The sequence below is a fragment of the Myotis lucifugus genome, unplaced genomic scaffold (assembly GCF_000147115.1).
Source record: "Myotis lucifugus unplaced genomic scaffold, Myoluc2.0 scaffold_482, whole genome shotgun sequence".
NCBI classification, from domain to species: Eukaryota; Metazoa; Chordata; class Mammalia; order Chiroptera; family Vespertilionidae; genus Myotis; species Myotis lucifugus.
Window position 1 is genome coordinate 595,678 of NW_005871530.1, and position 14,562 is coordinate 610,239.

The 14,562-nt window shown below is 50.6% G+C and overlaps 1 protein-coding gene and 1 pseudogene across 4 annotated transcripts in view; one reads left to right on the top strand and one right to left on the bottom strand.

Annotated features, from left to right (window-relative positions):
* The window catches only part of LOC106694481 (zinc finger protein 501-like), a 13,930-nt gene extending 5,909 nt beyond the window's left edge, over window positions 1-8,021 (top strand). For 3 of the 4 annotated variants that reach the window (XM_023744674.1, XM_023744673.1, XM_023744672.1), the window contains 3 exons: window positions 3,641-3,764; window positions 5,507-7,006; window positions 7,257-8,021. In XM_023744674.1, the coding sequence (XP_023600442.1) occupies window positions 3,644-3,764; window positions 5,507-6,993 (1,608 nt within the window). In that variant the 5' untranslated portion in view covers window positions 3,641-3,643 and the 3' untranslated portion in view covers window positions 6,994-7,006; window positions 7,257-8,021. The remainder of the gene's footprint in view (window positions 1-3,640; window positions 3,765-5,506; window positions 7,007-7,256) is intronic. The other variant, XM_023744670.1, reaches the window with a different exon arrangement.
* Window positions 72-3,348, bottom strand: LOC102436418 (annotated as a pseudogene).
* Window positions 8,022-14,562: the final 6,541 nt, after the last annotated feature.

Sequence of the window (14,562 nt, forward strand, 5' to 3'; positions counted from 1 at the left end):
ATCTGCCGATCGATGCCTGCTCCTTGACGCTTTCTGATCACAAAAGCATAGCCCCCGGCACCCCCTGTGGCTCAATTCTGGGCATCTGGGAGAAGGGCAGGGCTATGGATCTCTTCTTCATCCCGAAAGTAGGCTGGCTTTCCCTGTGAGCTGGGGCCTGCTGGGCCGTCAGTGGACAGGAGGCCACCTGTGGCTGATGCTTTGGTAGAAGTGGCACTTCTTGGGCTGGGGTGGGAGCTTGCATTCCTTGGCGTGATGCTCTAGTCCAGTGATGGCGAACCGTTTGAGCTCGGCGTGCCAGCATTTGGAAAAACCCTAACTTAACTCTGGTGCCGTGTCACATATAGAAATTTTTTGATCTTTGCAACCATAGTCAAACAAAGACATATTTTTGATATTTATTTTATATATTTAAATGCCATTTAACAAAGAAAAATCAACCAAAAAAATGAGTTCGCGTGTCAGAGGTGTCATAGGTTCGCCATCACTGGTCCAGACCTCCACAGTTGTAGCAGCATCTCCCTTTGATCTGTGCTTCTGCATGTCCTTCCCTTTTGGCCGCCTCTCACTCCCATACAGAACACCCCACCAGGGCCGGTGACTCGGATGGATTCCAGGCCCTTGGCGGACTTCTTAAAGGTGAACGCCACTGCCTCGCCCTCCTTCAGGCCCCGGAAGCCCTCCATGTGCAGTTTACTCTGGTGCACAGACATCCACGGGTGGGTCCAGTGCAACCCCCGCGCAGGCGGTCATGGCCAGGAACCCGAACCCCATGCGCACGTTAAACCACTTACAGATGCCAGGTCCCTGCAGCAGCTGCGGCTCCTCCACCGCCCGGGCCTCGTCCTCCCGCGCCGCCTCTGGCGCCTTGGCGCAGCCACCTGCAAACTGCTGGTTTGACACGGAGCCATGGTAGTAGGCTAGGCCCGTGGCTCGGGCCCCAAGTCGGGTGGCTGCTGGCCCCAGAGAAGTCCGGAGGCAAAGGGGTGGCTCTGAGAAGAGGCTGCTACATCTTCCCCAGCACCTACACGTATATTTTTAATTGACTTTAAATATAGAAAGGAAGGAATTGGGAGGCAGACAAACAGTGATGAGCAAGAAACAAGGATCTGTTGCTGCCTGCACAACCCATTCTATGGGTCCAGCCCACAACCCAGGCCTGTGACCTGACCAGGGCTGGAACGTGGACCTCTCATTGGTGGGTCGATGCTCAACCAACTGACACAACCAGCCAGGACCGTAGATCACATTAATACAGGGAATCATGGTCAGGATGGTAATGGTAGTGGTAGCTCAGAGGGACAGTGTGAGCCTGAGGACTGGTTTACTGCCGGGGTCCCTGTTTGTGGGAGGTGGGTGTCACAACACAGCATAGGGACAGAGTGGTCATGTAGAGTGTTGGGGAGAGAGAATGGTTTCCCAGTGGCGAAGGCCTTTATTTATTTTTTATTTTTGTTTTGTTGATTTCAGAGAGGAAGTAAGAGGGAGAGAGAGAAACATTAATGTTGAGGGAATCATTGATCATCTGCCTCCTGCATGTCCCACACTGGGGGGTGGAGCCCACAATTGGGGCATGTGCCCTTGATGGAAATAGAACCCTTCAATCTGCAGGCCAGTGCTCTATCCACTGAGCCAAACTATCCAGGGCTGGCCAAGGCCTTTAAAAGATGAATGGGCCCTGGCCGGTTTGCTCAGTGGATAGTGTTGGCCTGCAGACTGAATGGTACCAGGTTCGATTCTGGTCAGTGGCACGTACCTGGGTTGCAGGGCTGGTACATACATATTTACTTCTCTAAAGACTCACCAGGATTTTGTTGTGACCCTACATATTTACTTCTCTAAAGACTCACCAGGATTTTGTTGTGACCCTTGGTGTGGCCAGGGGTGTGGCAGTCAGTCTTATGGATTCGCTTAGACTCTCTCTCTCTATTTATATACATACATACATACAGTGGGGCCTTGACTTACGAGTTTAATTCGTTCCGACACCGAGCTCATTAAGGAGCTCGTGAACTCAAATTACTCTATCAACTCAATGCAAAAAATCGATCGAGAGACAGCTGGTATCTCAAAAAACTCGTTAGTCGGGACACTCGTAAGTCAAGGCCCCACTATGTGTGTGTGTGTGTGTGTGTATTGTTGTTGTTATCATTATTATTATTATTGATTTCAGAGAGCAAGGGAGAGGGAGGGAGGCATAGAAACATCATTGATGAAAGAGAATCATTGATTAGCTGCCTCCTGCACGCCCCCTACCGGGAATCTAGCCTGCAACGTGGACATGTGCCCTTTACCTGGAATCGAACCTGGAGCCTTCATTCCGCAGGCCAGCGCTCTATCCACTGAGCCACTTCAGCTGGGGCAGCTTAGAGGCTTGAGTGGTCATCTGTGAGACTCACTGGGCTTGGTGCAGAGGGCCATCGGGGCTGGGACTTGGGTGACGGGTAAGGGGAGAGATGTTGGCTGTGACTGCTAAAGGGACATCAAGTGCAGCACCAGGGGAGGTGGGCCCTGGGAATCTGAGATCTGATTGTGTTTCTCAATAATTGAGGTTGAAGGAAAATAGAGTCATGGAGAGAGGCCTTCATAGCAGAACTCCAGGCTGCCTCTGAGTGTCTGGGCAGGACTTGATCCTGTTTGAATTAGGCAACACCTGCGGAGTAATGAGTGAGAGGCCAAGGAGATGCCTGTGGGGGCTGGGGCTGTGGGGGTGCAGGTGTGAGAGAGGTGTGGGAGAAAGTCATGTGCCCTTGGTGAGGGGGAGAGAATTCATGGCCACAGGGCCCTGATATTGACCTAAGAGTGAGTCCATTTCTGGTGGTGTCTGGATCATACAATAAGGGGGATTATAGGCTAATTTCCTGAAAAGAGAGGTGTTGTGGTGCTGCGTGCCAGTTCCAGGGCTTAGATGTCATGTATGTGCACACATGCCTGTCGCTGTTGAGCGATGACACAGGAATGAGCTAGCCTACAACAGTGTCACCTGGGCTTGAATGTCTCTACTGGCACCGGGAAGGGAGAAGGTGAGAGAAATACATTACAGAGGTGATGAGTTACAGTTTTGGAAAAGAAGAAGATTAGGAAATAAAACCATCCCTGTCACCCCATATGGGTGTTACCTTTGAAGTTGTGCCTCTGGGAATGCAGCTGTGTGGGAGGCCTGTGGTTCAAAGAATTATGTGCAGCAGGCGGTGCACAGGGATGGCCTCAGCAAACTGGAATTCGGGTTGAAAGGCTGAGGGGTGATGCCATGGTTCTGCTGTCTTTGAGGTACAACCTGGGGGACTCCAAGAGTATTGCCTGACAAGGCCGTTGTCAAATCACTCACACTCTCCTTGTGGCCAACATCTCTCCCTAAACTATGGTGATGGAATCACTGTTACTGACAAGGGGCAGTGTGGCCTCCATGTGAGTCCCAGAGCACAGGTGTCATCTCTGTGCCCATCTGCCCTATTGTTGTGGGAAGACACAGTGTCAGGAGGAATATAAGGAGAGAAGGACTTGGATGGCACAAAGGCCTGGTGTCTTCTCTAATGTGGGGAGCAGAGGGAGCAGATGGATGTGGTGGGTGGGGAGTATGATAGACTTGGAATCTTAGGAGAGAAGCTGATCATGGAATGAACTCTCTCCATTGTGACAGCATATGAAGTTCAAGGACGTGGCCGTTGGCTTCTCTCGGGAGGAGTGGGGGCTCCTTGATGAGGCTCAGAGACTTCTGTACTGCGATGTGATGCTGGAAGTGTTTGCGCTGGTCTCATCTGTAGGTAAGACCTTCACATTCTCCCAGGGTCGGGAGGTGATGCCCTTTCTTCCTTTATTCTCAAAACATAGCTTTCTCTCTCCCACAGCCAGACCACAGGAGGGGCTCTACTAATTCCCCCACATTCTTGTTAATTGTGCTGTGACTGCCAGTGGTGAGCTGTGTGGAGAGCCCGTCCAATGGACCCCTCGAACATGCATAACACAAGTTGCTTCAAAAAGTGCAGGAAGTGCCTGGGAGTCAGGAGTCTTGCAGACAGCTTCCTGGGTGCCATCTCGCACTACCTCTTCACGGTGCAGTGACAGCGTCCACCCAATGGCTTCCACTTCTGCCCCTTCTTCTAGCTAAGAGCTCTTTGTAACGTCCTGTGCCAGGTTATGGTCTTCCCCCCGGCCCTTAATATATTTTTATTGATTTTAGAGAGGAAGGAAGAGAGAGAGATAGAAACATCAATGATAGAGAATCACTGATTGGCTGCCTCTTGCACACCTACGGGGGACTGAGCATGCAACCCGAGCATGTACCCTGGGCCAGATTCGAACCTGGGACCCTTCAGTCCACAGGCAGATGCTCTATACACTTGAGCCAAAACAGCTGGGGCAATGGTCTTTACTTACATGATCCATGGGCTGTTCTTGTGAAACCCTCCTTCAATGGTTTGTAATATCTGTTCCCTGAATACTGTGCACGCTGTGTTGGTCAGGGCCGGTGCTGGCTGCTCACCTCTGTTGTCCTTCACTAATACTCAGAATATTTAGGTTTGACGTATTTGTACAGTAGAAGGTGCAGGGAGAACCCTGTTTTTTTCACAGGGGGAACATGCAACATGATCTCAGGAGGCCGGGCCTTGCTTAGGGGTCACTGGGGGAAGGTATGCCACATGGGCTGTGTTCAGATCACACCAGGGACATCCTGGTGTCCAGCAGTGTTTAGATGCACGTGCCACTGGCCACGTCTCATTCCTTCCTTTCCTTTTCCTACCTGACACTTTGCCGACTTGTCATTTGTTCTCTGAATTCCTGGCTTCTGGCTACCTTCACCTTTTAGACTTTTTGCATCACCTGTTCCTCTGCACTGCTGCCTCTGCATTATTCTTTTTTTTTTTTTTTTTTATATTTTTCTTGATTTCACAGAGAAAGTGAAAGAGAGAGAAGGATAGAAACATCAATGATGAAAGAGAATCATTGATCGGCTGCCTCCCGCATGTCTCCTACTGGGGATCGAGCCCGCAACCCAGGCATGTGCCCCGACTGGGAATTAAACCGGGACCTCCTAGTTACTAGGAGGCACTCAAACACTGAGCCACGCCAGCCGGGCTCTGCATCATTCTTTAACATTGACCAACACTGTTATGTGTTGTGAGGTGCACATTCATGCTTCGGTAGTGTTTGACACCAGGTACTGGTTTATTGAATTTTACTTGGAATTCAACTTTACCAACTTCATGCACAGCTTGCCCCCTTCACCAGCACACAAGCCCTGCTGAGCGCTGTTAGCAGAGGACTTAGTGGAGGTCTGGCTTCTCTTCCATGAGCTGCTTGCCATGTGTTGTGTCATATTTATAGTGAGGTCTTTTCTGTTTTGTGATGTTCAGTGGATGAGACCTTCACAGAAGCCTCTTATTAATCCTTCCTGCATATCTCTTATTTTCGGACAATTGCATGAAACCCATGTATTATGTGCATCTTGCAATGGGATTTCCCCTGTCACCACAGTCAACACACCTCAGCATTTCTGTCTTTGCAGGTTGTTGGCATAAAACGGATGATGAGGAGGCCTGTTCTGAGCAGAGTGTATCTGAACAAGGAGAGTCGCAGGTCAGGGCCCCTAAGACAGAGCCAGCAACCCAGAGGACCCATCTGTGTAAGCGGTGCTTCTCTGTGTTAAAAGACATTCTGCATCTGACTGAGTCACAAGCCGCAGACCTTAAGCAGAAAGCCTTCTTCAGTGACGCATGTGTGAGAGACTTCTGTTTCAGTGCAAACCCTCACCAGCAGCACAGGGAAGCCAGTGGAGAGAAGCCCTGGAGAGAAGCTGTGGACAGGGCCTCGTTTGTAACCAGGTGCAGCTTCTACTTATCAGGGCTGTCTTCATCCAGGAGGGAGGATGGGAAAGACTTGCCAGCCATCTCAGAGCTTCTCCAGCACCAGGACCCTCTCGACACTGAAGAGCCACACAGTGGCAGTGAGATTTCACAGGAATTTCTCAATAGAAAAAGGCATCACCAGTGGAGTGAAGGTGAAAAATCTGCCAGCCACAAACGGAAATTTGTACAACATCAGGCGGTCTGTTCTGGAGAAAATAGTCATGAGTGTAACAAATGTGGGAAAGTTTTTAGACGTGTCTTTAACCTCAATCGACATAGAAGCGTTCACGCCGGAGAAAACACGTATGAGGATAGTGATTGTGGGAAGGCCTTCAGTCAGAGCTCCAACCTCAGTCAACGCAAGAGGATTCACACTGGGGAGAAGCCTTTCGTGTGCAGTGATTGTGGGAAGGCCTTCAGAGAAAAGTTAACCTTTGTTAAACACTACAGACTTCACACTGGAGAAAAGCCGTATGTGTGTACTGATTGTGGAAAGTCATTCAGGCAATCCTCAGCTCTCACGTATCATCAGAGAGGTCACAGTAGAGAAAATTCTTATGAGTGTAGTGACTGTGGGAAGGTCTTCCATCAAAGGTCCTGCTTTACTATACACCTTAGACTTCACACTGGACAAAAGCCCTATGAGTGTACTGATTGTGGGAAGTCCTTCAATCAAAGCTGTCACCTCACCCAACACCAGAGAGTTCACACCGGTGAGAAACCTTTTCATTGTACTGATTGTGGGAAGTCCTTTAGGCAAAAGTTTACCCTCATTCAACACCACCGAGTTCACACCGGAGAAAAGCCGTTTGAGTGTAGTGACTGTGGAAAGTCCTTCAGGCATGGCAATTCACTTACTCTGCACAGGAGACATCACACTGGTGAGAAGCCTTATGAGTGTAGTGAATGCGGAAAATCTTTTAAGAGCAGTAGTCACCTCCTTTACCACAAGAGAACTCACACGGGAGAAAGGCCCTATGAGTGTAGTGAGTGTGGGAAGGCCTTCAGCCAAAAATCCAAGCTCATGGACCACCACAGAAGTCACACTGGAGAAAAGCCTCATGAGTGCAGTGAGTGCGGGAAATGTTTTCGCTACAAACCTAGCCTCCTCAGACATCTGAGAGGTCACACTGGAGAAAAGCCTTAAATGTGCAGAGAATGTTTTGTCTTTTTTTTTTTAACTCTTTTTTTTTTTTATATGTTTTATTGATTTTCTACAGAGAGGAAAGGAGAGTGATAGAAAGTTAGAAACATCGATGAGAGAGAAACACCGACCAGCTGCCTCCTGCACGCCCCCCACTGGGGATGTGCCCGCAACCAAGGTACATGCCCTTGACCGGAATCGAACTCGGGACCCTTGAGTCCGCAGGCCGACGCTCTATCCACTGAGCCAAACCGGTTCTGGCGAATGTTTTATCTTTCCTCTTTCTCACCCTACAACACTAAGGAGACTCAGACCCATTTACCTGAATATAAACCCCTTTTATCTGAACATACACTCTGCTAGAGTCCTCATTTACCAGAGGTACAAGTGAGGCCTAAGGGAGCTGCACTGCACTTGCTAACTTGCCGAGGACTCCTACCTCATTGATGACACTGCGAGTATTTGTGGCTGAAGAGACCTCCTCTACCAGCTGGCTCACCTGACAGTGTGCACCCGTCACCACCCCTGTGCGCTCAGGGAAAAGGAATTCTGTTCCCCCTTGTGTATGAGGAAGTTATGAACACTGTGAGCTCTTGGCAGGAACTTCATTCCTTACTCTCCAGAGAACTGACCTGACCCCGGGTTCGTCCAGAGCCCCCGTCCTCAGCTCAAGAAATGCTACCTCTTTCGGGGACACTGTGCTCCTCACCTCATGCTGCGATGGATTGTTTCCGGTTCCAGTTCACCAGCCTGCACGCTGCTTGCTGTGCACTGCTCTGGTTTATGTTTTTGTAACGGCGTTTTTGGTTTTGTACCTTTAATTTTGTTGGTTCTCTTCACTGCCTGGGATGATTTGCAAGCACAGTTGTGATTTGCCAGCATGTAGAGTTAACAGATATGGCGGGGATCCCAAACTGTCTGTGAAGGGACCGCAGAATGGCAGAAAATCACTGTTTTGTCTAATATTGACTTATTTTGTGTTATTGCCCAAGGCCTTGAAATAAAGACCGCGTGACTTTTTGTTTCATTTATACAGATTTGCTCCCTGGCTCCCCACTTCTGCTAGAGTAGGAGGCCTCCAGTTATTGTGTTTCTGTCTCACCTGCCTCCCTTACAGGACCATCCACCCTGCTTCGCTGAGATGTGTCTCTGTACAGTCCACCTTTCCTCACGCTCCTGCCTTTGCCTGGGCACACTGTGTCCTGCCCAGGAGCTGGCAGAGAGGAGCCCGAGGCAGGCCCCTGGGAGGGATTGGGGTTCTGTGTCCGCCTGAGAGGAGCTTCCAGAGCTCTGCTGTCTCCATCTAGAGTCTCTCCAGCCTGGTCTCCCCATTCCCAGCCCGCTGGCCCGCTGCAACAGAACCTACTTCTGTGTCTGGGAGAAGCCCCTGATTTTTGGGCCCCAAATCAGTTCGCCTTTGGAAAGTCCTGCCTCTGGCCACCCCACACCCACCCCTGAGGCCCACTGGTGTTCAGTCTCTGTTCTTGCATGTTTGGGAGTCATTTCCTATTTTGATTTTATTAAAAATAAATCCTCCCCTCAGCTGCCTCCCCCCACCCCAGGCAGTCTTGGAGGTGCATGGACTAGTGAAACGATGCTGTGTGTCTTCAGTGCCGAAGAAATTCTGCAATAGAAGCATTTCTAGAAAGAGAGTCCTGGACTCAACATGATACCACACTGGGGGAGAGGGTGTGTTGTGGTTGGTGTGCCCACCTCCCTAAATTGGGCCTGAAGAGCAGAGCCCTTCCCCTGTAGTGAGGTGGGGGACCCTGGGCCCCGAGGGAATAGTGGGCTGCTGGGGTGTGCGGTTGATGGAGCTGAGAGGTTGGGGCCTAGGACAGGGTTGGTGGGGGTGTTATCTGTCAGCACATGGGGCAGGTCCGTGAGTGGGAGGGCTGAATGGAGGGGCCACAGCCAAGGGTGGGCACAGCTGAGACCTGTTAGGACCAAGGGTGTGGACACTGTTGGGCTGGACTGTTCCAGACTCGAAGTACAGAGTTCCCTGCCCTTGGGACCCGGTGTTGTAGTGAAGGACACCCCACAACCAAGGGGGCAGGCAGCTGTGAGAGGAGCTCAGGGAGAAAGTGAGCCCAGGGGGGGTCAGTGGGGTCTCCCTGAGGATGTGAGGGAAGAGGTGACAGGCTCCTGTGGGGAGCCTGCCCTGAGCATTCGGGCGCTGAAGGGAGGTCACCTTGGCTGGTTTGGACAATGAGGATCAGAAAGTGGGTCGTGGCTGGGCGGTGGGCTCTGTGAAAGGACTTAACCTTCCCCTCAGGAGGCCTCACAGTTTGCCTGGAGCCCCAGGCTGCCTTCTGAAGGGATGATGTGCAGAACCTTCAGCAAAATCCCTGCCCAGAGGGAAATTGACAGTACTGCGTGCAAGTAAAACATCCAGTGGCTTAAATATGTTTGCTTATTGATGATTAACAGTGTATCTGTAAGGTACTTTAGTGTACGCACCACAGGACAGGTCTCCAGAGGAACATGACGAAGAAATGTACAAGGAGACAGCAATGATGGTAGACTTCCCCAGAATGTCAAAGTATCTGGTCGGAGGTCACCATAATGGGGCAGGATATGCAATAGAGGAAATAATGTTTGAGAAGAGCCTGAGACGTACAGTACATCTGTCTCAGGAAATCATCTACAGAAACCCCACACCAGCCTCCATGTGGTCTCCAGGGGGAGGTTCTGCTGTTTTCTTTTTTTATAAAGAGGAAGGAAGAGGGATAGAGAGCTAGAAATATCGATGAGAGAGAGACATCGATTAGCTGCCTCCTGTACACCCCCTACTGGGGTTTTGCCTGCAACCAAGGTACATGCCCTTGACAGGAATCGAACCTGGGACCTTTCAGTCCGCAGGCTGACGCTCTATCCGTTGAGCCACACCGGTTAGGGCCAGAGGCTGTGCTTTAAGAAACACTGCAAGTTGTTTGACTTGTGCTTCCTGTGTCATTGGCAGTGTTCTTAGACGTTAGAAATGTGGGTGTCTCTTCGTAAAGCACAGTGTCTCGTTCACCATGGCCCTCTTCACTCCAGGGTCTTAAAAGTTTTGTAGAAATCCCTCAGAATCACCTTCTCCCATGGGAAATTTATCCCTCAAAGACTAACCTAGGTTTAATGAAATAAAGAAATGACTTTATTCAGAGATCCTCAGATTTTAGTCCTTAAGTAAAAGTGAGATGATGATCATGACAATGACAGTAATAGTGTGTGATTTTTCTGAGGTCCGTAATATTGATTCTCTTAGCCTCTGAGGTGAAAGGAGACAGGCTTCCACTGAGTTCAGGTGGTTCCTTTTTTTAAAAAATATTTTTATTTCAGAGAGGAAGGGAGAGAGAGCTAGAAACATCAATGATGAAAACGAATCATTGGTTGGCTGCCTCCTGCACGCTCCCTACTGGGGATCGAGCCCACAACCTGGGCATGTGCCCTTGATTGAAATCGAACCCTGGACCCTTCAGTCCGCAGGCCAACACTCTATCCACTGAGCCAAACCGGCTAGGGCTGTGACAAAGTGTTAGACAAATTTTTAACCTCATTCAACATGGACGAATTCACACTAGAGAAAAGCCCTATGTACTGATTGTGGGAATTTCTTCATGAGAGCACTGCTCTCATTCAACATCAGAGCGTTCACACTGGTGAGAAACTGCATGAGTAGTGAATGTGGAAAGTCCTTTTGTCAGAGGTCTCACCTCAACACCAAAGAGTTCACACTGGAGAGAGTCAATATGGGTGTCGTGAATGTGGGAAATCTTTTAGGTGCAATAGTCACCTCCTTATCCACAAGAGAGTTCACACTGGAGGGAAGGTGTGGGAAGGTAGTGATTGTGGGAAGTCCTTCAGCCAAAAATCTAAGCTCATGAAACACCACAGGGGTCACACTGGGGATAGATCTTATGAGTGCAGTGAATGTAGGAAACCTTGTAGCTGCAAACCTAGCCTTGTTAGACACTTGAGAGTCCACACTGGAGAAAAGCCTTAAATACCTAAGGAATGTTTTTGTTTTTTAATTTATTGATTTTTTACAGAGAGGAAGGGAGAGGGATAGAGAGTTAGAAACATCGATGAGAGAGGAACATCGATCAGCTGCCTCCTGCACACTCCCTACTGGGGATGTGCCCACAACCAAGGTACATGCCCTTGACCGGAATCGAACCCAGGACCCTTTAGTCCGCAGGCCGAGGCTCTATCCACTGAGACAAACCGGTTGGGGCTGACAGTCACTCTTTATGTGTCAGCTTCTACCCACACCCCAATCCTCAACCCGAATGCTAGGGACCAACACTTTCCCAAGGTGCCATGAAAATGAGTTCCTAGAAACATACAACGAACAGGACAACAGCCACACACACAGACTTGCCCGGGTGGGGTCCCCTGCAGTCCAGCCAGCTCCTGCCCAGCTAGGGCCACAGCCAGCCCAGACCTACCGGTGCCTGAGACCCCCTCTCTGTGTCCCAGGGAACCCTGTCCTCACAGCCCGGCCCACATGCACATGCCTGTGCACACACACACTCACACACACACACACTCACACACACACACACACACACACACACACACACGGGAACGTTGCCTTCCCTTCCCGAGACTCACCTCCTCACGGACACAGACGTTCACGCTGGGTGATCCTGGCCCAACGCTGAGCTGCCGTGGGGCTTGGCTGTCAGCGCTGGTGCCTCTGATGTGCTTCCCAAGGCTGCTGCCTTTTATAGGCCTGGGGTCCGAGATGAGATTCAAGCCTGTGATGGGATAAACTCAGCCTGTGACGGGTTGTCTGGTGGCATCTAGGCCTCCAGGCTCCAGCTCTAACACCGGGTGTACACGCCCTGGGCGGGAGCGAGGGGCCATCCTCACACACTCCTTGTCTTCGGGGGCATCGGACCTTCTCACTAAGGGGCATGCGAAGGTGAGCATCGTCTCAGGGACATTCTGGTCAGGTTAAGTCATAAGGGAGTCTCCCACAGATATGGAGAGAGGAGAGAGAGAGAGAGAGAAGGGGAGGGGGAGAAACATCAATGATGAGAGAGAATCATTCATTGATTGGCTGCCTCCTATATGCCTCCCACTGGAGATTGAGCCTTAAACCCGGGCATGTGCCCTGACTGGAAATCCAACCGAGACCTCCTGGTTCATAGGTGGACGCTCAACCACTGAGCCATGCGGGCCAGGCTCCTACAAACATGTAAAATGGGCTCATGTTCTCTCCGTCCGGCAACAACAGTTTCTCATTGAAGACAGTACCCTTGCCCTGGCTGGTTTGGCTCAGTGGATCGAGCGTCAGCCTGCTGACTGAAGGGTGCTGAGTTCGATTCTTGGTCAGGGCACATGCCCAGGTTGAGGACTAGATCCCATTAGGGGGGTTAAAGGAGGCAGATGATCAATGATTCTCTCATCATTGATGTTTCTCACTCTCCCCAACTCTCTAAAAATCAATAAAAACATTTAAAGGAAAAGAATAGTGTTAAGATTGAATTGACTCGCCAGAACCGGTGTGGCTTAGTGGATAGAGTGTCGGCCTGTGGACTGAAGGGTCCCAGGTTCTATTCCGGTCAAGGGCATGTACCTGGGTTGCGGGCACATCCCCAGTAGGAGGTGTGCAGGAGGCAGCTGATCGATGTTTCTCTCTCATCGATGTTTCTAACTCTCTATCTCTCTCCCTTCCTCTCTGTAAAAAATCAATAAAATATTAAAAAAAAAAAAAGATTGAATTGACTCAACAACACCAATGTGAGTGTGGGCCCTCTCTCTTTCTTTCAATTTTTATAAGGAAAACCAAGCCTTGGCCGGTGTTTATAGAGGGTGTCCCAGGCATAACTGCGCACGGGAACAGGAAGCAGCCTGGAGCGGGTTGGCCTCAGGTTGGCCTGTAGTGTTCGATTCTTGACTTCGTGCAGAAAAGATTTCACAACGTGAACTCAGGAGATTTTGAGGGAACGTTTATTGGAGCTGGAGATAGTGATAAAAGGAAGGGATCAGGATAGAGCAAGCAACAGCAGAGACTAGGTGGGGCTCCCAGGGCTCTAGGAACACTGTGGGAAATAAGGGAGCCAAAGCGGGGCTGCCGTTAGCTCTCTGGACAATCAGAGAAAAGGGGGCCTTGAGTGCAGGTTCAGGGGCTCAGCCCCGGACGAGCTGCTGCTGCTCGGTGCTGCCCCGGTTGCAGGTCAGGTGGGGACCCTTACAAGGTGAGGAAAGAGTTGTCCTGGCAGCAGCTGCAATGGCTCTCATCTCTCATCTTTTTTTTTTTTTAATATATTTTATTGATTTTTTACAGAGAGGAAGGGAGAGGGATAGAGAGTTAGAAACATGGATGAGAGAGAAACATCGATCAGCTGCCTCCTGCACATCTCCTACTGGGGATGTGCCTGCAACCCAGGTACATGCCCTTGACCGGAATCGAACCTGGGACCCTTTAGTCCGCAGGCCGACACTCTATCCACCGAGCCAAACCGGTTTCGGCCGCGATGCTTTTTATACACAACACACTGAATAGGAGGTCTGTCAAGAGGAATGTATTCTTTGTTGCTCTTAATCTCTAAGGGAGAGACAGAGCAGAAAGACAAATTCTCAGTACAGCAAATCTCAGTAAATAGTGACAGACTTCTTGGTAAGCCATGAAAGACTGTTCTCATTCTACAAAGGTTGCTCTCATTCTACTGATAACCGCCATCCAAACAAGTCTGGGAAAACGGTGTGGGTAAGGGTCCCAGCCTCGCTAGCCCCTTCAGGTGCAAGGACCGTGCCAGCTTACACCCCGTCTCCAACAACCATCATCCTGGAGGAGGGCGAGGAGGTCCTGGTGGGTGCTGTGGGCCAGACAGGAGACGACCCCTCCGCCACCTTCGTCAAGATGCTGCTGCTGCGCCCTGTGTGAGGCAGCCTAGGAGACCGAGGAGAGCACGGGGACCTGGGGTTTATTTTCCGGGCCCCGAGTCTGCACCCCTTAAGACAGCGGTTCTCAACCTGTGGGTCGCGACCCCTTTGGAGGTCGAACGACCCTTTCACAGGGGTAGCCTAAGACCATCCTGCATATCAGATATTTACATGACGATTCATCACAGTAGCAACATGACAGTTATGAAGTAGCAACGAAAATAATTTTATGGTTGGGTCACAACATGAGGAACCGTATTTAAAGGGCCAGAAGGTTGAGAACCACTGGTCTAGAACTTAAAAAGAAAATTTCAGGTTCTAATAAGGGAAGTCAACTAACCCCTGGCTTTGCAGGTTGGGAAACTCAACCTGCTCCCAGGAGGTCGAGGTCCCGCCCTCTGGCAGGAAAGCAGGATCCAGAACACCAATTTAAAAATAGAGTCTTTGTGAGCCCCTCCCGCCCCTGCCTGGAGCATCTGGCAGCCCCAGACCTGCCTGTGGGGGTTGCAGGCTGCCCACCTCCTAACAGACTGAGGGCTGGGGGGATGCCAGCAGGGCGAGGGAAATCCCTTCACCCAGCTGCCAAACAGGCCCCCACCCCTGGGCCTTCCTCCTCCCTCCATGTCCGACGGTTCTGGACCCCCAAACCGCTTCTGATCTTCTGATTCCTCTTGGGGGAAACAGACCCCTCTT